Source organism: Crinia signifera, chromosome 2, assembly GCF_055691185.1.
Source record: "Crinia signifera chromosome 2, ASM5569118v1, whole genome shotgun sequence".
Classification (NCBI taxonomy): domain Eukaryota; kingdom Metazoa; phylum Chordata; class Amphibia; order Anura; family Myobatrachidae; genus Crinia; species Crinia signifera.
The window spans coordinates 348,944,163-348,965,179 of NC_139218.1; the positions used below are offsets into that span (position 1 = coordinate 348,944,163).

Sequence of the window (21,017 nt, forward strand, 5' to 3'; positions counted from 1 at the left end):
ACATATTACAAAAATAATTGTACAGCATTACATCAAATAAACCAACCTCACATTATAATTTGATATTGGTATTCAGCAAAATGACAGTTTTATTCAAGCAATCTTATTAAGGTAATTGTCACTTCCAGTAGTGTATACACAGACCATGTATCATATCTACTCCGACCTGATCCAGCAAGTCTCCTACAGTGTTCATCTATTCTGATACCTGGCCTGGGCATTTCAGTGGAACAGAGGCAACTCAGATTGTGCAATGACAACATGTAATACATACAACCCACATCAGGAACATTACCTGGAGCTTTCCCTAATTCTATTGCACATTCAATGTATATGTTCCACAGAATGTGGACGGCAGGTTCCTTGTCACCTACACAGAGAGAAGGCAGCCATTTTGTAGACTGAATGCAGTCATGAATTCAGCCTATCAATAGCTTTATTGGTAAAATTGCAAATGGTATTGAAGGAAAGGTATGCAGCAGGATAGACACATCGGGAGGGGCAAAACAAATGGTGGATGATCTCGGTAGGCTAGAGGAATGGCCAATAGCATGGCAAATACAGTTTAATGCCAAAAAATGCAAAATCATGCACTTGGGTCTCAAATATCCAAAGACTAAATATAGTATAAATGGCACTATAATGGAAACTACTGAGGAAGAGAGGGATCTTGGTGTCACTATTTGAGGTGACATAAAGGCAGGTAGGCAATGTAACAAAACAATGAATAAGGCAAGTCAGATGCTTGGTTGCATAGGGAGAGGAATAAGCAGTAGAAAGAAAAGTAATAATGCCACTGTATAGGTCATTGGTACGACCTCATCTAGAGTACTGAGGCCAGATCTCTAGAAGGATATAAATACATTAGAGCCTGTACACAGGAGGGCAACTAAAATTGCACATTGCGGGGGGCATTCCGGGTTGGACCCCCAGTGTTTCATGGGTGTGCCCACAAAAACAGACGCAACAACAGAAACGCTGTGTAGACCCATCGGACCACAACCATTCCCCTGCTTGCTTGGGGTGGGCGCATGACATTGGTGCTTACCCCAATTTTGCATATTTACATGCAGCTGCCACAAGATTCCTGGATCATGGCGGCTGTGAGCACCGGAGAGAGGAGGAGAATCCTTCGATAATAAGTAACCATTGAAGGATTTCTCTTCTGTAGGGGCGCTAGCGAACATCCATTCAAAGCCCTGCACACACGGTCTGAATTGGCCCTTTAGACATGAAAATGTATTACACCTTCTAGGTACAATTTATCAAGAGCACTCTATAAAATGAGAGCTAGAAGTGGATTGGTTGCTTTGGGCAACTTAACCACTCTTGAAGGGTTGTTTTGACTCTTGCATAAAGTTTAACCCTGAAGACCGAAGGTAGTGCAAAATAGCTATTATACTGATTCAAATACTGAGTGATACTGCACGGAACAACCCTACAAATGCACCGCCATATATATAGTTGCAATATTCATGATCCACAAAAGGAAATGTAGTTTTTGCACTGCCCTTCAAAAATGTTGTACCTACTCTGTAGGTTAGGACCCCCTCATTTCTCCCTCAGCCTACAGATACGTCCTCCTACATCTATCCTTAATATGCCATGCAGCGGGAAGTGCCTGGCGTGACTAAGCCGCCAGGTCTCATGCAACTCTGCTAAAGTCAGGCGCCTGTGCCAAAAATGTGTATATTGTGTATGACTGAGTCTGAACAGACTGAGGAAAACAGAACTTGTAATGGAAAAAAAAAAAGCTGTGGCTGCTACATTGTAACCCTACGTCTAAAGATTCAAAGACTAAGTCGCACACAGATATACAAGTTTCATATACAGTATCAAATGAATCAGCAAGCGACCTGTCATGCCAAGAGGGGCTCATTGGCACAACTGCATCAAAGATGAATGAGGACACATTTCTATATATGTAACGGAGAGCATTATCAGCCCTAATGTATGAGCCATACATATTAGGTCATCCAGCTACATGGCTGCCTCCTCTCTGTGTAGGCCACTGGTATACCTTGCTATAGGACTTATCTAGTCATGTCTTTTTTGTTAAAACAAAATTAAACCCAAATACGTCAAGTTTCTCTTTCACTATTGTTTCCTTGGATTCTATTGGAGAAAGAATGCTATATAAATAAAATAATAATACTTATTGTCTACAGCTATGAAGCACATCTCTCATTGGACAGAACTAACCACTTAATATCTGCCCATTGCTGTATTTACTCTAGAGAACAAATGGGAGACTGGGCATTGTTTTTAGACTCAGGATGTGAAGCGGTAGAGACGCTGCCAGCAGAGCGTTGAGATGCCACCTCATCCGTTTCCCTCTCCTCCGCACATTGGTCTGAGGCAGCTGGGGCCTTCTGGGCTGTTGGCTGGCCCTGCAGATTCTCTTTACATATTGCTTCCTCCACAGTAGAGTTGTCTGCACTGGCTGCATCTATTTCATTTGGATAGTGCACATTTACATTGGTGCTTTCCACAGGAGAATCCTCATTAATGACCTGTTTTTCTGTTTTATCTTCATTAACATCCGACTCATCATCTCTGGGGGTTAAAACCTTCTCCATCATCTCCATGACTTCTAGTTCATCCTCTGATTCTTCAAAAGTGCTATTAAAAAAATAAAAATAAAACATAACAATTGCACATACATCAAACCATACCGAATGAGATCCTTCCAATCTCAATTACCTGGAGTGACTAACCACATCATAGCCGAGTTCGCTAGAACTTGCAGAACTTCCATTCATTGTATAAACAAAGTACTTATATTTATAATGTGCATATCCCAAATCTGACCAAGCAGCAGTGCCGGATTAACCACGAGGTGACAGGGGAGCTTGCCACAGGGCCCCCACACCAGCACTGCTGCGGTGGCAGGCAGCGGGGTCAGGCAGGGGGTTCCTGCGGCAGATGGGAAGTCAGCGGCAGGGTCCATGCGGTGGATGGGAACTAGTAGCGCTACTAGTTCCCATCCGCCGCAGGGACCCCGCTGCCTCCCCAACGCTGCATGGACCCCGCTGCGGCACTGCCCATCCCAGGTACCACCTACCTCCATCCGGGGGGGCTACCACATCTTTGTTGTCCAGGGCCCCCACAGACCTTAACCCAGCCCTGCCCAGCAGTCTCCAACTCTAGCCACATATTTGATGTTGGTTGCAGCAAATGGCATGGAATCAACAAGTGTATGGATTACAATGATTTTATTAATCCAATCTATATTAGATAATGAATCCCATCATTAACTATAAGTGAGGTTATGAACCTCATTCATAACAGAAGAGTCATTGGGGGGAAATTTACTAAGATGGGAGTTGTATTTCACATAAGATGTTGCTATGGGCAACCAATCAGATACTATCTATTATCTTCTAGAACAGTGGTTCCCAACCCTGGTCCTCAAGTACCTCCAACAGTGCATGTTTTGCAGGTCTCCACACAGAATCACAAGTGCTATAATTAGCTCCACCTTAGGATCTTTTCAAATGTGCCTATGCCTGAATAATGAGTGCACCTGCTGGGTGACCTGGAAAACATGCACTGTTGGGGGTACTTGAGGACCAGGGTTGGGAACCACTGTTCTAGAAGGTGCTGAATAAATAAGTAGTTTCTGATTGGTTGCCCATAGCAACATCCCATGGGAAATACAACTCCCATCTTAGTAAATTTCCCCCATTGTATGCTTATGTATTCGTGCTGAAGCCTTCCCTTTTTCGACTTCCCTATGTTTATTATTCGACAATTACAGATAACAGCACTTCTTGGAGAGTGCATTATTATATATTTTAGAATAAAGTCAGATCACAGACTTTTTAACTATTGGTTCTTACGTGTCCTCATCATCAGATCTTGGCTCAAACCGCTCTTCATCCAAATCTTCATCCGTCTCCTCCAGTACCTTCTGCTCTACAGGCCATTCTTGGAGTTTTCCATCTAAACAAGAAATAACATACAAATGACATGCATTAATATGACAACACTGCACCACCCATGGTATCCTCCGATCTGATGTAATGTACAGCTTAAGGGTTGACTCTCCTGTTGAAAGTTGCAGGAGAAATTCTGAACCTATGTTCCACTGACGTGTCCAGGGCACGGATTGGTCAGTGATCTCCACGTACAACAAGCCAAACTTGTCAAGGAGTAAACAATAAATAACACACTGGGATGGTGATTATCTCCCATATTAAAGTGGTCCCAGGCAGTGTTCCCTCTAAACTGTGCGCGCGCACACAACTCGACGAGCGTGCGCACAGACATTACAACAGAGCGCACAAAGCAGCAGTGGTCCCTTTTTGCAGTTGTGGACTCAATTAATGTGTGTTTCACCCATTAACTACATTGTGTGCTGTGTTTTGAATGTTTAAAATCATTTTGAAGTAAAGGTAACACAAATGCTGAACGTCATTTTCCAGTTATATATAAGTGGCGCACAAAAATTAAATTTTTTTTCCAAAGTTGCACAGCCAAAATCTTTTGCCATACACAGCCTTCGTAAAATTAGAGGGAACATTGGTCCCAGGCATAAACCCCAGCCAGTGGTGTAACTTGAAATTGGGCCCCCTCTCCCTCACCTCCTCTGGCGCCGCCCGGTCCATTGCTGCCCGCTGGAACCAGCAGATCCTCCTGTCTGCGGTCCCGGCGCTCCTCCTGAATGTCACTTCCAAAATGGCCACCGCCTTAAAGCAGACCGTTATTTAGGATGCAAGAGGAGGTCGTCGCCTCCTCTAGCATCCTTAATAAACGTCTGCTGTGTGGGGGTGGCCATTTTAAAAGTGACATTTTGATAGGAGGAAGATCTGCTGTTCCCGGCAGGCAGCAGTCACAGTGGACTGGGCGTCAGCGGTGAGGACTCGGAGGGGAGGAGAAGGAGCGGGGGGGGGGGGGAGGTCGCCCGGCCAGCAGCAAAATATTCGTCAGCGGCTGCGGGGGGGCATTAACCCCCAGCAATAGCCCCGCAGAACCCGCGGCGCCTGATCTTACCTAGCGCCTCCAAGCCACTGCGGGTTCTGCGGAGCCATTGTTGCGCCACTGACCCCAGCGCTGTTCAGAACATCTGAGGGTAATTTACTTTAATGGTACACCTCAGAGACCAGATTTAACAATTAAATTTGTATTATTTATCATAAAGATTAACAGAGTAATCTCCACCCTTAAGAACTATCAATGTAGTATCTTGTATGGCTGTTTTTATTTGGTTGAATATCCGATTTAATATTGCGAGTTCTACGAAATTGATACAATATAATCAAAACATAAATAAAAATGAATGCAGTCATTGCTTTGCAATATCTGTATGTATATTGCTTTGCAATGTGTAAGGTTGAAGGACATATGTTACCAAGTGAATCTCCTGCTGGGATAATGGAATCATCCATGTCTGCCTCCCCCAAGGCCCTCATCAGCGTTCCAGGTGTATTACGTCCCCACTGCTTCCTGTTTCCTGCTGTCTCATTTTCATCATCACCATCTTCTTAATGGAAATAAAGAAGTTCATAAGAGTTAGATAGACTGATGTACAGGGCGTTGGTAAGCCCTTCTAATAAAAAGATACAAATAAGATGCATACAAGCTTATACATATTAACAACGGTCTTAATTTTGGGGGTCTGCAAGGGGTACAGCTTAGCTACTTTGGGTCCTAGCATTTACAGATATGGGTTTATCCGGTCTTGACTCGGGGCATATCTGCCAGGGTGATTTGGTTTTGCTCTAAGTCAGAGGTTGGAATAGGTACGCTTGCTGTGTTCAACACAAATCAATAAAACTGACACACAGGAAACAAGATGTCAACTGACAACCCACACTGACATTTATACCTTTTTTAAATCAAAATACTGGTTCCCATCCTGAATTTTAAACATGGTTCCAACCCAGATGTGACCAAGCTAAGACAACTTGGTACTTGTGTAGTTTCACGGCGCCGCCGGGCGCACAGTCTGTTACAGAAACTTGGCAGCCTGCCAGAGGCTCTGTTTAACTGTGCGCGTGCCGCTCTAGCTCTGTCTGACTGTGCTCGTGCCGCTGTAGCTGTAAGCTACGTATTGACAGCTACGTTAACAGCGTAGCGGCCGGGCAGCAGCAGCGCGCTGCCCAGGCGCTGACAGGTCACTGTGGTACTTGTAGTTCCACAGTGAAACAGGCAGCGCCTAGGCACCCCTGACAACGGGGGCAAGTGGAGACACCACGGGCACAACGCTGACATGCCGGGGCTTCTAAACTACACACCCGGCACACCGCTGTGTCCCCCATGTACATGCTAAATTCAGACACAAAAGCGTCTGAATCCAGCCTTACCTGCAAGCCGCTAAGAAGGCTTGCAGTCTGGATCTAGGCGATAAAGCGCCTGGATTCACACTCCCTGCAAGCCCGTAAGAAGGAGGGGGGCGTCTGGATTCAGACGCAAAAGCGTCTGAATCCAGGCGGCCCCCTGCTGGCCGCTAAGAAGCCGGGGAGTCTGGATTTAGACACTTAAGCGTCTGAATCTAGGCTCCCTGCAAGCCGTTAAGGTGTCTGGATTTAGTTGGGTGTAGGGGTACATCTAAATTTAGACGCAAAAGCATCTAAATTTAGCTGGGTCTAGGGGTACACTATTAAAAGCCGCCCACAGTGCCACTAGTCGACGCAGCAGCTGTCGACCTTGTAAATCCCACTATCCACGCCAACCCGAAGCGCGGCGGTACGCGTCCTACGACCTTTTCATTCCCCCACTATCCATGTTGGCGTGGAGTTGAGAATAGAGCGCAGCGAGCCACCGAGCCCGAAGCGTGGCGAGCGCAGCGAGCCCCGCAAGGGGACGCGGATACCTTCACAGGTATCCACGTCCCCTTGCGGGCTTCACAGGTGTCCGCGTGCGCTCGCCACGCTTCGGACTCGGTGGCATGCTGCGCTCGCCACGCTTTCTATTCTCAACTCCACGCCGACGTGGATAGTGGGGGTATGAAAAGGTCGTAGGACGCGTACCGCCGCCGCTCGACACACTTCGGGTTGACGTGGATAGTGGGATTTACAAGGTCGACAGCTGCTGCGTCGACTAGTGGCACTGTGGGCGGCTTTTAATAGTGTACTGGATTCAGCTGCTGCCCGGCCGCTACGCTGTTAACGTAGCTGTCAATACGTAGCTTACAGCTAGAGTGGCACGAGCACAGTCAGGCAGAGGTAGAGCGGCACGTGCACAGTTAAACAGAGCCTCTGGCAGGCTGCCAAGTTTCTGTAACAGACTGTGCGCGGGGCGGCGCCGTGAAACTACAAAAGGACCGACAACTTTCACGCAAGGGACCACCTGGAATATCCTGGGTCCAGCTGTTCACACTATACCCTCAACTACCATGACCTGGGTCTATCCAGCTTTACAGTGGCTGCTTGGAGAGGATATCAGCTCCAAATGAGCCGAGTCATCGCGACCCGGGTGAACTGTTCACCCTGGCCACTACCCAAGTTGGATTGCCAGGTCACTAGACCCAAGTTATTTTTTCTGGTCCCTTTCAGAATGAGGTGCAACCATGTTCGAACCGGCAACAACCCCAGTTGTTGCAGCAACCTCAAAGGAGTATTACGGAAACTCAGGACACCTTACAGTTACTAAAACACAGTGATTTACTGACAGACAGGACACCTGTCAGTTATTGGCACATAGAACACCTGTCAGTTATTGACACACAGGTCGCCCCATCACATCACTACCCACGTTAGGGCATTCCCAATTACCAAAGCAACACTAATTTCACCCCACATCCCCACCACAAAGTATTGCTCATTGCCTCCCTCCCTGCCTGACATTCAGGGGTAGATTTATTAGGCTCGGTGAAGTGATAAAGTGTCTGGTTTTTATCACCGGCCAATCAGCTCCTACCTGTTATTTTTCAAACCAAGCCTGTAACTTCACATGCAGGAGCTGATTGGCTGGTGATAAAAAACAGACACTTTATCACTTCACCGAGCTTAATAAATCTGTCCCCCAGTGTTGAGACAGGAGGAGGGAGCCAGGCTTTGTTAAAAATAACACCCTCCCCCCCCCCCCCAAACACACACACAAAAAAAAACTTATGCTGACTCTATTAACCATGCCGACCACTTGCATGTCAACCATATAGGGTCAACTTATGACTGTCAAACTAATACTGGTGAACCCAATGACCCAAACCAGTCTATCAATCCTCACCGTGGACTGTGTCTGCAAACGTATTATACACTGAATTGATGTCAGCAGCCATCAGATTACCAAGAAGGGTCTGAGGCTCTCTTGGTGTCCATTGCTTTCTGCTTCTCAATGGCCTCTGGGCCGGACTCCCATCATCTACAAGACAACAACATTAGTGATATATTAGAATGCAAAAGGGAGTTTGAGTCCTGCTGGAGAAAAGCTCTATATAAATAAAATTATTATTATTATTATTACAGTAGATAAGGACTTATAATGGGCACATTTTGGTTTGTTTCATATATTTGAAACAATTTTGAGACCTCAGAAGCAAACATTCCTATGACTCCCCTCCATGCATTGGAATTGGATAGCAGAACATCTGTCTGTATGATCCTGACAGAGAGGGTGAGATTTAATAGGATGAGAGATTCAGAAAGTAAGAGATTTGGTGAGAAATCACACTGGTTTTGCAGTGTAAATGATTGCAGCTTTAAAAAAAAATGGAAATCTCTCACTTTCTGATTCTCTCATCCTATTAAATCTCACCCAGTGCATCTATTGTGTGTTTTATGCTGTCAGAGGTTTTATATACACAGCACATAATGTTTACATAGTATTTTATGTATTTTTCCCATCAATATACTTTTGAGGCATAGGGGGGGGGGGGGGGGGGGGCCTAGTCACGGTGGCAGCACAAGAAATACTATCTGACAGGTGAGAGAAAATTCTTATTGTTTAGGTCAGTGGTCCCCAAACCGTGTGCTGTGGCACCCTGGGGTGCCTTGGGGGACTTGCAGGGGTGCCCTGGATTGGTGCTCCATGACCAATTTAAATAATTTATTACCAATGTCATAGGCAAATAGTGGACAAACAGAAGTGATTCCTGTCCATTATCACGTAACCGACACTGAGGGTGAGATATAAACACAATTGACTTTTTTCCTGATTTTATCATTGAGAAACTTTTGCCCTAGGGATGCCGTAAAAAAAAAGTTCTGATACTCAGGGGTGCACTGGGAGCCACTGGTTCAGGAGACAGAGTTTGGGTTAGATGTAATTACCACAGCACTTATGGGGGGAGATTTGTCATTAGAGATAGGGGACTGAATGGGACCTGCTAAAATGTAATGGCACCTGAGGAAGGCCTGGATAAAAGTGCCACTGCCGCTACAATGAGTGACTGCCAGACACGCTGCACCCAATGGCTAATTTGGAGATATTTGGAGAAGTCTGAGGCAGAAGTCAAACACAAACGGAAGCATGAAAGGAAAATAAATCTATTAGGCAATGTGTTCATCTAAGGCAGCTATCAGCAATATTCAAGGAACAAGTCTAGACAAAGCATTGGGTTATTTGTACTAGATAAATAGCCCAAACCATATAAACATTCCCCCACAGGTAAAAGCTAACATTTTCATAGATCTAATGACATAATACTGATTATTGACAGCTATCCTTGTCTTGTACCTGGCTGTCCATGATCCTCAGGTATCCTGTGCCACTTGTTACCCTCTAGTTTGCTTCCATGATCAAAAGTTAAGGTGTCATTGAGCGGATCTGTCCCCTGTAAGAAACCATTGTTAATAATGGTGGTGTACAGTTACTGAGAAGTATGGAATTCATAACATATTGCTGCTCAGTTGTGGCTGGTTTATATGCATGTGATGGTGTGACCTGAGACTCCAACCATAGCCCCAAGCTACATTGCTGGTATGTTATTACAGGCATCTGTCCTTTTTTTATTTGCACTGCTTTGTCTTATTATACAGTTTAAGGGTAATGTGGCCCCTTTGGAACCATGTGGCTCAGCCATCAGGTTGCATATATTGCTGCTACATCTCGCAGCAGTGTTCGGACACACGATACCCTGCAAGCCGCCGGGACCTTCCCGGCAGCAGGGACGCACGCGATTACTTGTGATGGATCGCATGCGTCCCTGCTTCTCGCCCGCCTCGCCGCCTGGAGGGAGGTCCCAGAATGGATGGGCGGCCAGCCGGTCCGACCACCTGGTCAGGTCCGATGCGCACGGGACCGCGCAAAGGACCCGACTGCATGTCAGGGAGAGGCGATTAGGTCCGATTTAACGGCCCGATTGGTCGCAATCGGTCGAAATAGGACCAAATCGCCCAGTGGCGTAGCTTTGTTTGGGGCACCCCCCCCCCCCCGCCGTTAATGGGGGGGCGCCCCCCCCCCTCCCCGTCCGTCCGCCCCCCCCCCCCATTGCCGCATGCTTACCTGTCCGTGCGTCCCGGCTCCCCTCCTGGCTTCAATAAATTCTATGCAGACGGACCACGGTAAAATGGCCGCCCCCATACCGCAGACAGTTTCAGAGAACAGTCTGCTTTATGGGGCGGCCATTTTATCGTGGTCCGTCTCCATAGCATTGATTAAAGCCAGGAGGGGAGCCGGGACGCGCGGACAGGTAAGCATGCAGGGGATGGGGGGCGGGGGGATTACTATAGCACCGCAGCCCACCCGGCGCCCCCATAGGCACAGCGCCCCCCGCGACTGCGGGGGCTGCGGTGCTATAGTTACGCCACTGAAATCGCCTCTGTGTATGGGCACCTTAAATCTCCAGTGCCATGGCTGAGGATCATTTCCTATATACTGCAACCTTTATCCAAAGGCCACAGTAACTGAAGATGTCACAGGGGAAGTCGGGGAGAGGTGTAAGTGTCTCTATTATGTAAAGAAGTACTTTACTTATGTACAAACTATTGGGAAGATAGAACATTTAGACTATATGTAAACTTTACTATTTAACAAAGCTTTAGTGGAAATTTACCTTGAAAATATCAATTTATGATGGCTGTACCTTTAAACTAAACATCAGAATCAGCTTTATTGGCCAGGTATACTTGCCTATACTAGGAATTTGTTTTCGGTTTGCAGCAGCCAGGTGGGTAACAAGTAAACAGCATACAGTATAAACATCATATATTATTTGTAGAAGGTGATTTTTGGTGATGATCCCTTTTTCTCCCTTCCAAAACCAAAATCGATAAATGAGGTACCATTTTAAAAGATTAAGTTCTCCACTTGATGAATGTTATTGATTTACAATTGCACATTGTATTGTTTGTTTAATAATCGAGGTTAAAAATTTACTTTTGGTGATAGAGTTATTTTCCTGGATGCGTCGATACGGTGCGGCTAATGGGGCCTACACACAGGGGGATCTCACTAAATCGCTTCGAAAATGCCCCTACATCCCTACGTGTGTAGAGGCCATAGCGGTGCGCGGCCCTGCGCGTCACTATCACCCGGCGATGAATATCCAGCATGCTGGATATTAATCGGTCAGGGCCAGTGTTCTCAGCTGAGAAACAGGCAGATAGTTGGGATTCCGATGGTCAGTATACTGACATCGGAATCCCAACTGTCTGCCTGCTATATCACACTCATACCTACCTACTAGCTCCTTCTTGTACAAAATAAATTGGTTGGGTTCCGTGGAATAGAGGCTGGAAAAGGTTTGTAACAATATCTAAATCAGTGGTTGGAAATAAATGAACTTTTCAAATTTTTAGGGAACTCCATATACTTTATACTTGCTCGCCTGCCGTGACCCAGTCCCGTTCTCGGTCAGCTCGACCGAGAACATGCAGGCGGGATTCAATGTCCCGCCTGCAGCGGGACGAGAAGGGGGCGTGGCCGCGAGTTGCGGCTGGGAAGTGACGAGATGCAGCCGGCAGCTCGTCACTTCCCGGCTGTTCTCGGCAGAATGAGCCCGACAGCTAGAGATGTCGGGCTCGTTCTGCCAGGAAACCCTGTTCAATGCTGTCGGGGAAGACAGCATTGAATAGGGCCCGTCGAGCATCTCCCCCACGGGAGATGCTCGACGGCGATTGAATATCCCCCTATATTGGAGAACAAGAGCAGTTTAGTGGTGATAATAGGGTGACCATAACTTTCATCTCCAAGCCCTGGAGGCCCTAACTTCAGGTCCATCAGGTACTTAGCTAAAACCAGTAATGCCAGTGGTACTCTTGCGGGCTCGCTCCACTCGCCACAGGTTCTATTCTCCTGCTATGGTGTTCATGGACCCCCACAAGGGAGGATAGCCCCTGTAAGTCGGGATCCCGACTATCGAGCATTTAACAGTTGGGGATCGGATGTCAGAATCCCGACTGCCAGGAGGTCATCCGGCACCCAGTGGGCATAGTTTAGGGCAGAAAGTACAGCTGTCTCATTAATCCAACCCTGTAAATGGAACACATTTAAATATAAATCATAACATTTGAGGTTTTACGAATCAGGCTGCTCCCACCTCATCATCTTCTCTGTTATAGTCCTCTACAACAAATCCATCCTCTTCTGTGATAGCGTCATTTATTTCAAATTTAATTCCACCCTTCAAAACAAAAAGTATAAGTGTTGTACAAAAGAATTCATTTTCATGTACAAACTGTTGGTGAAGTTGTTGGGAGGAACTCAGTGACTTACACACTTATAATCTACTGATAGTGAGATGTGATATTGTTCAGTCTCATGATATGGATTACCTATAACCTATACAGGTTGAGTATCCCTTATCCAAAATGCTGGGGACCAGGAAAATTTTGGATAATGGATTATTCCGTATTTCAGAATATTTGTATTTCAATGAGGTATCTTGAGGTATCCTTGCATTTATGTTGTATAAACACATCAAACACATGAAATACACACAAATATATTTTATTTGTGCATGAAACAAGGTTTCAAAACATGAAACAAAGTTTGTGTCCTATCTCAGGCACTGAGGGCCAGATTCTCTAAGCTTCAACAGTGATTAAATGGAGAGTGTTAAACAGCCAGCCAATCAGCTCCTTCCTGACATTTTTCAAACACAGTCTGTGACATGGGCATGGCAGGTAGGAGCTGATTGGCTGGCTCTTTATCACTCTCCATTTTATCACTTTTGAAGCTTAGAGAATCTGTCCCTATATTTGAATGCCAAGCAATCACTTTCTTGCACATATTTAGTGCCAGTTACATATCATGTCCTCATTAGTGCTGTCACAAATGTCCCCAGTAGGTTTTTAGCAGAAAACATTTTTTTATTTCACTTTCTGGAATGTATGGTTTTCGGAATAAATTGGATAACGAATAATTTGGATAAGTGATACACAACCTGTATTTTAAATTGCAAATAGAGAATTTGGGGATGATATATCAAGCAGTAAAAAAAAGTGGAGCAGTGGACCAATGGAGAAATTGCTATTAGCCACCAATCAGCCAATTTATATTTTTAAAACCTAACCTTAAATCTGATTGGTAGCTATAAGCGACTTCTTCTTCGATCCACGTCTTCCGTTTTTCACTGCTTGTGCTACTTTGAGTTTGAGTGGGGCGGTACATCTGTCAAACCGTAACGTAGGTGTCCTAACGCGAGCTCAGGGAGGACAGAAACGTGGAGCAGAAGGGCAAAAGCGGGTTTCTGTCCTCCCTGAGCTCATCTTAGGACACCTGCGGTACAATTTGATAGGTGTACCGCCCCAGTCAAATTCCCCACCTGCCACTGTCCCCAGAGCGGGTCCCATAAAGTAACCAAATCTTGATGAGTCCAAACATCCCACAGACCTCAGCATGCAGTAGTCATGTTGAGTTATCATCAGGTCACATCTTAAAATACTTTCATTTGATTGAGTACTCAATATATCAGGCTATAAAGACCTAGGGCCAGCTGAACTGACGTCCGAGTTTGGTTGCTATCTGGGATGCCGGGAAAATCGGCCATTTTATTAAATAGGCAATCATTTACAAGGCAAAACCATACCTTGTAAACAATTGAAGAAAAAAAAAACCAATTAGATTAGGCACTGATCCCTTCTAATGTTAATGAAGTGGAATAAAAAGTATTTTTATGAAGAGAATTTGCCCAGAATGCTGCTTTCAAAGAGAAGTGATTGCACCTTCCCATTAATAGAACTAAAACACAAAAAGCCTCATACCTTCAACATTTCACAACTATGGGAATACTACACTAAAATCGATCCAGTGGCATGAATTCTTGTGCAGATCATTACATTTTCCTAGTACATTTTACAGTGTATGTGCATTGTATGTGATTTATAGTTGTCATTTTTATTTTCTATTCATTTATTTTATTTTAATAATTTTTCTGCATTTGTGTATTTTAGATTGTATATGATCAAGATTAATTATAAAATAAACATTGTACTGTATGTTTAATTATTAAATCCACTTGATTTAAATTATTTGGCTGGACAGCGCTTTCTAAAGGGATTTCTTATTTAGTCCGTAAGGTCCGTTTAAGAATAATTCTCTTTATGTTTTTTAGTTCTTGTAAATAATTGCCCCTTAAAAGAAAACATCGGAGTTCGGCCGGCATTCCACACGGACCTCATTATATCCAGCCCATAAAATTTACTCTGGATCCATCAAGCATATATCTTTTATAAGAAATGTAATAGTTGTCAATAGTTGTACAACATACCTTCACTTTATACTTTTCTTCCAATGCTTTTCTTTCTTGTCGGTTCTGCTTTATGATGTTATTTATTTGTTGTTGTTGCATTTCCTTAAGAGTTGATGGGACGTAAGACCAGAATAAGTGTTATTTGCATTTCATCTTTATATAATGATTGTGTAAAAAAAAGTAATTGCTGGTGGGCCAAGAATACAACAAGCAACCTAAGTAGTCCTAAGGCATGGGGCCGTTACTAGCAAGTGGCTGTGACAAGACACCGTCTGCATGAAGCAGGTACACCCCATCTAATGTGGTCAGCTTCCTGTGTATGACACAAGTGACAGTTAGGGGGGTATTCAATGTCAGGGGCACGGCTGTTGAGCTAGCGCGACAGCCGTGCCCCTGTCCCATTCTCGGTCAGCTCGCCTGGAGCTCGGCAGTCGGGATTCAATGTCCCGGCCGCCGAGCGGCGAGAAGGGGGCGTGGCCGCGAGTTGATGACGGAAATAGACGAGCTCCACCCGGGAGCTCGCCTATTTCCGGCTTTACTCGGCAGAACGAGCCCGACAGCTTGTGATGTCGGGCTCGTTCTGCACAAAACCCCTGTTCAATGCTGTCGGGGAAGACAGCATTGAATAGGGCCCCGCAGCCATCTCCCCCGTCGGGAGATGGCTGCGGGACGTCGAATGACAATAGTCTCCAAGGTCTCCATATACAGCCGTTTTCTTATGATCTTTTGGGACTCGTCAGTAGAAGGTGCTGAGGCCCACCCAAGTCCCACACATGATTGTTCTTACTTAATCATCCATGTCGGCTCAAAGGGAGAATATAATAGTGTTGTGAGCGTGGCGAGGCACCGAGCCTGAAGCATGGTGAGCGTCGCGAGCCATGCGTCACACTAACTGAGGGTCCAAGTCAACATAGGCACAAAAATATGTGAAAAGCTCATGTCGACCTATTTTGACCCTAATAACCTTTGATCCTTTCGACCTTTTGGGGTAGACCTACTGATTGTCTATCTAGACACTGTCTACCTAATAATGCACACCCACTCAAGTACTACTAAAAAACTGCTCAATCGGATCATCCACGAAGTAAGGTAGATTCCCGCCTGTACCCTGTGGAGTATGAGGAGCTCGCATTGGTGTCCAATATGGTCTTCAATTGTGGTTTTTCTCTTATTCTTACAAATGGTGGGGGTGGAAGGGGGCACAAAGCAGCATCTTGATTAGAGCATTATAAGAACATAGCAGACTCTCAAAACACATAACTAGATCAATCTGACCACCCCCCACAAAAAAGAGAGATCTAGCCCATTTTGATATGCAGATCTAATCATGTGTATGATAAGTACATGTTGTGCAGAAAGTATTCTGTATATTTGTCATATTTCACCTTGTTCAGAGGTGGGCGGAGTTGCTGCACATAGCGCACAGTACTGGTGTTTAGTACTTTGTGCATGCCCCAGACCTGTAATGTACATGTGCAGTAAGGGTCTGCAGCATAGGACACAATACAACAGACTGTCAGTTATTGATAGCCTGCTGCCATTTGGGGGTCATGCAGACGGCTGATGGTGTTGCAGATGATCTGATGTTGCATCCTAAGACACAGCTCAGGTCACTAATGCATGCAGGAGGTATTTCCATATGCTGTATTATCATATTACTTCTGTCGCTGCTGCTTCCACATCTGAATCAGGCCCCTGGTGCATATACCACCCCCAAATCACCAACTCAGAGCCACTGGGACAGTTGTGTCTATGTTCCTACCTCAGTGGGTTCTTTACCATCAGTCTGTTCTTTGGGAGATGGGCCTCCATTATTTCCTGGTCTTACAAGATATGTTCCATCGGTTCCCTTAGGAGTCCCCTGTGCAAGAACCATATAATCCATTGTAATCTTTGCTATAGCTTTATGGTGCTTTGTAAACAATGGTGATAATAAATGCATTTCCTAAACCTACAAGCATAACACATAGTCTTATGGGGCCTAAACACTAGATTACTTAGAAAATGCCCCTACATCGATACCTGCGTAGGAGCATAGCGATAGCGATGCAGGGCCCTGTGCTTCACTATCGCCTGGTGATTAATATCCAGCATGCTGGATATTAATCTCTTAATCGGCGGCCAGGGCCAGTGTTCTCACCTGACAGATCCCTTAGCACACAGCGCAGACACATCTTAGTGTGCTGAGCGATCCTGCTGAGCATACTGAGCCACCTAGCATCACTCAGAATGCTCAGCAACTCGCTATGTGTGTAGGCCCTTTTAGGGTTATATGTCTGTGATGTTTAATCTATTTTATCGGCCCTGTCAGACCAATGTCTATTACTATGCTCCCATCATCACAGGGTGTAAAACTATTATTATCCATGTGAGCTAAGAAAGAACGGTTATGTATGAAAGTAAAATAAATGATTGTGACAAGAACTAGTACTAGGAAAAGTTGATAAACCATTCTGCTATTTATATGATTTCACCTATTCACCCATACACAATGGCATTCATCGTATGAGCTTTATCTTTAATGCAATTAAGTATGTAGGGTAGATGTTCTACACAACCGGGCGCATGAAGCATTCATTATTTTTCTTCCTTAAGTCCTCTCTCTAGACCAGTGGTTCCCAAACTGGGTGTGTCCGGCACCCAGGACCAACAAAATTATTTATGGTCACTGTAATAGACAAAACCAGGGCTTGTGGCTTCCAAATGTACAATATGTGGACAAACAGAACAAAACCTGTCGAACATCACATTACTGAACCTATGGCATATTTTTACAATTTACTTATTCTCTTTCTGAATTTCTCAATAAGACACATTTGGCCCAAGGGTGGCGTGAAAACAATTCTGGCACTCTAGGCTCCAAATAAAGTTTGGGAACCACTGCTCTAAACTATAATTATAGATAGCCGACATAAGGTCAGAACTGCCATTGGTTTGTTTGCGTTCCACTAGGAGAGGTCTGGTTATGTAAAAGCTATATATATGAGGGTATGGCCATAGCCATATAAACATCCAGTGGCGTAAGTTCATCTCAGTTGCCTTATATCAATATATGTATGTATATATTTATGTTATGTATATTATGTTTAAAATAAAGAGAGTGTGACATCTATGGTCCTGCTAGGAGGAGGAGTCAGCCATAGAAGCGATATTGACAGTTTTCAATTAACTGATTCAACCTTACAGGGTAGGAGAGGTGCCCTCCTGGAAGCAGGAGCCCGGTGGCAGATGACTCCGTTGCCTCCTAGAGTTACGCCTCTGTAAGCATCTAAACCAGGTGGAATATGGGGTATGCCATCCAATGGTTGTAAAAACAAATATAGAGATTACATCTGAACCTAAATATGTTCCATAATTTATTGCTACGTGCCATCCAAAAGAGTCTTGTTCTAAAGGTCCCTAGTAGGAACATGTTTGCCCTATAAGGAAGACATTAATGTATAACGGTACAATAGAATGATCTCCAAACTGGAAAGTACATTTTTTTGCATGGGAGTAGGGATAATAATGGAGGGCCATTGTCATTAATTTCTAACCATAAAATCATGATGCATACATTGTGTTGGGACACCCAGCAAGTGGTTACTAGAAATAAGAGACTATCCTCTACTTAGATGAATTAGTCACTTACCAGGTTTGCTCCAACTTTAACTCTTATTTCCCTGACGTCATTGTGATATTGCTGGCGGATTAGTTCAAGTTGCTTAAGATGATCCTGTCAAGCAAATATTAAACATTATTTTGCATAATCTAATCATTATTTTACATACTGAGTAGTTACTACCAGATATATGTAATACTGCACATTATCTAATGTTACATGCTAGACATTATAATGGAAGCAAGAACCATGGCATAGTATATGTTGTAGCACAATATTGGAAACAAGCAGTCTAAACCTACAGATGGTGGCTCATACGATTGCTTGTCCGTTTTACTAAATGTTATAGAATTGCCACATATGCTCATCTGGTTTATTTCTTTCTACTTGTATTTTACCATTGCGTTACCCCACTGGCTTCTACTACTGCACGGTGCACCCCAATGCTACATGGAATAAAAGAACGGAGGATTGTACTGTATGCTGGCAAAGTAATGCTGGGTACACACCAAAACGATTTTGGCACAATCCCATCAATCTGGATCCAATTCAGACTGATTGGATGCAGATTGGATGCAGATTTGGTCAAAATCGTTTGGTTGGATCTGAATTGGATCTGAATCCGATCCTACCTGCTGCAGGTAGGATCTGTAAAAGATCCATTCATCTGAATACAGAGGGCATCGGATTGTATGCAAATCGTATGCAAATCGTATGTAAATTGTATGCAAATCGTACGATCCGATTTACATACGATTTGCATACGATTTGCATCCAATCCAAATCGTTTTGGTGTGTACCCAGCATAAGATTAGAATTGTTTTAGACTAACCAACCTTTTTTGCAGTCCAAGGGGCAAATGGGGTGGGCACAATCCACATGAATCATATCATCAAGCCCTTGCCTCCCTTACTGGGGAAGAGGGCATTTATGGAAAGATGGTCTACTCTCCCAGAATCCGTAGAACTCAATGATATTTAGGAGTTTCCGGACATGTTGGGAAAGTCCCACTAAACCATGAGACTGACGTTCCGCACATATTCCATATTATTTGACATTCATCCAGTCACTGAAGCACAGTCACATCATTGTAAGAGTTCTACTGGGATCTAGTAATGGTTGAGTTTATAACCAAACTTACTGTAAAGCACTTATCAGTAACTGCATGCCTGTCTCTAATATGGCAGCCTGCTCCAGCGGCGTGGCACGGAGTGTATAGGACACAGGCAAGTGCCCCATTTAGTTTCACTTCTTCTTTAAATAACGGATTTATATCATAGCTGCCTACTCTCCTGCAATCTGCAGGAGACTCCCTGAAAGAGCAGCAATCTCCCTCTCTCCGTCATTAGTCTAGCAATCTCCCTCATGTCACCTAGCCCACATTACACTGTTACATTTTTGGGGAAAAAAGGAATGAGAGACGGATACATTTACATTGAATCATCAGCACCATTTCCCAGCACTTTACCAAGTATAGTATCTATTACTTACTGCTTTGGGGCTCATCTACATTTGGATATAAGTCATTTCAAAAGATTCCTCTCAAATGTAGCAGTACACACCCACGCTTCTAGGTGCCACGTTCACAATCTCATTTCCCAATAACTGCTTATATGGAACTAGACACGCCCTCTGGGAGGAGCATGACACGCCCCCTCAATGGGACACTTTGCAAAATTCTATTAACAACTATAATCTCCGTGAAACTAGTTTTTAAAAGTAGGCAAGTGTGATTTATATTTTCTGTCACCTGTTCTCTAACACACGTGTTAAAGAGTCCATGTTACGTTATCACAGCAGTTTTACTGTGGTCACAGATCATAATTCACTCAATGTCACAAGTCATTTGTCTACCAGCAATATAAATGTAGAAGTACCTCATTATTTCTGACATACTGTTTCTGTTTGTTTATTGCCGGATCAGCCCACATTTCTGCTCTTTGTTTACCTAAGTAATCAGCAGAGGATGGACGCAGCCCCTTTGTACAAAAAAACAAATATATTATATAGATATCATGTTTTTATGTAAAGCACTCTATGAATAAAATGACAGAAAAGAGGAAGTGGAGAAGGGAGGAACTGTAGGAAGGGAAAACTACGAAATTGTTTAAATACATTTTGTTTCTTAACATTATTTAAGAAAATAATTGTAGCCAAGACAAGGGTCTCCTAAATACCCTTATCAGCACCTTTTTTAGGAAGCGGGGGTTGTAGGCAGTGATTTGCGTGCAGGAGATGCAGAAGGTGTTACGCTACCAGGTTAAGTGGTGTCCGCTGGGAGGTTTAGACCATGGAGTGGAGGCTGAGCTGGCATTAAGTCTATGCAGATCCACCTGTAACTGTCACTGGTCACAGGCTGGGAGCAGATATGAAAGGGTAGGAGGGGGGGGGGGGATATTGTGCCCAGCCACGAGCAGCCTGACCCCTAAATTTGCCTCTGATACTTGATGATATATGCTAAGAAGCATGTCAGTGTACGGGTATAGGAAAAAGCAGATGAAGAGAAGGTTTAGATAGGGACTTTATCCTAATCAAAAATTGTCTTAGAAACACATAATATGTCAAATTAGCCTTGGTACCCAGAGGAAATCAATAGTGGCAGTTATGTGGAGCCACCTGACTGGCACGATATTGGTCTGGAAGAAAGGAGCCAAAACCTTACATCTGACCCGCAAAGCTTGAAATGAAAATGGGTTTTTAACAGATGGAATCAAAATTTGACACGAGACTCAGACCCAGTCTGTGCCATAAAGTAAAGGGGTAGGATGCCCTGCCATCTGGGAAAGAGGTATGATATTAGGGTGAAATAAATGGGTGTGGTATAGGGTTCCGACAGTC

At 44.4% G+C, this 21,017-nt stretch overlaps 1 protein-coding gene across 2 annotated transcripts in view; it reads right to left on the minus strand.

Annotated features, from left to right (window-relative positions):
• The window catches only part of LOC146057900 (serine/threonine-protein kinase Nek5-like), a 63,180-nt gene continuing 42,163 nt past the window's right edge, over nucleotides 1-21,017 (minus strand). Inside the window, exons 14-23 of one of the 2 annotated variants that reach the window (XM_083169714.1) lie at nucleotides 20,057-20,158; nucleotides 18,210-18,293; nucleotides 16,341-16,439; nucleotides 14,597-14,680; nucleotides 12,425-12,508; nucleotides 9,622-9,718; nucleotides 8,173-8,307; nucleotides 5,354-5,482; nucleotides 3,843-3,945; nucleotides 1-2,622 (exon numbers count right to left, since the gene is read on the minus strand). In XM_083169714.1, coding sequence (XP_083025840.1) covers nucleotides 2,229-2,622; nucleotides 3,843-3,945; nucleotides 5,354-5,482; nucleotides 8,173-8,307; nucleotides 9,622-9,718; nucleotides 12,425-12,508; nucleotides 14,597-14,680; nucleotides 16,341-16,439; nucleotides 18,210-18,293; nucleotides 20,057-20,158 — 1,311 coding nt within the window. In that variant the 3' untranslated portion in view covers nucleotides 1-2,228. Of the gene's footprint in view, nucleotides 2,623-3,842; nucleotides 3,946-5,353; nucleotides 5,486-8,172; nucleotides 8,308-9,621; nucleotides 9,719-12,424; nucleotides 12,509-14,596; nucleotides 14,681-16,340; nucleotides 16,440-18,209; nucleotides 18,294-20,056; nucleotides 20,159-21,017 lie in introns of both variants that reach the window. The other variant, XM_083169713.1, reaches the window with a different exon arrangement.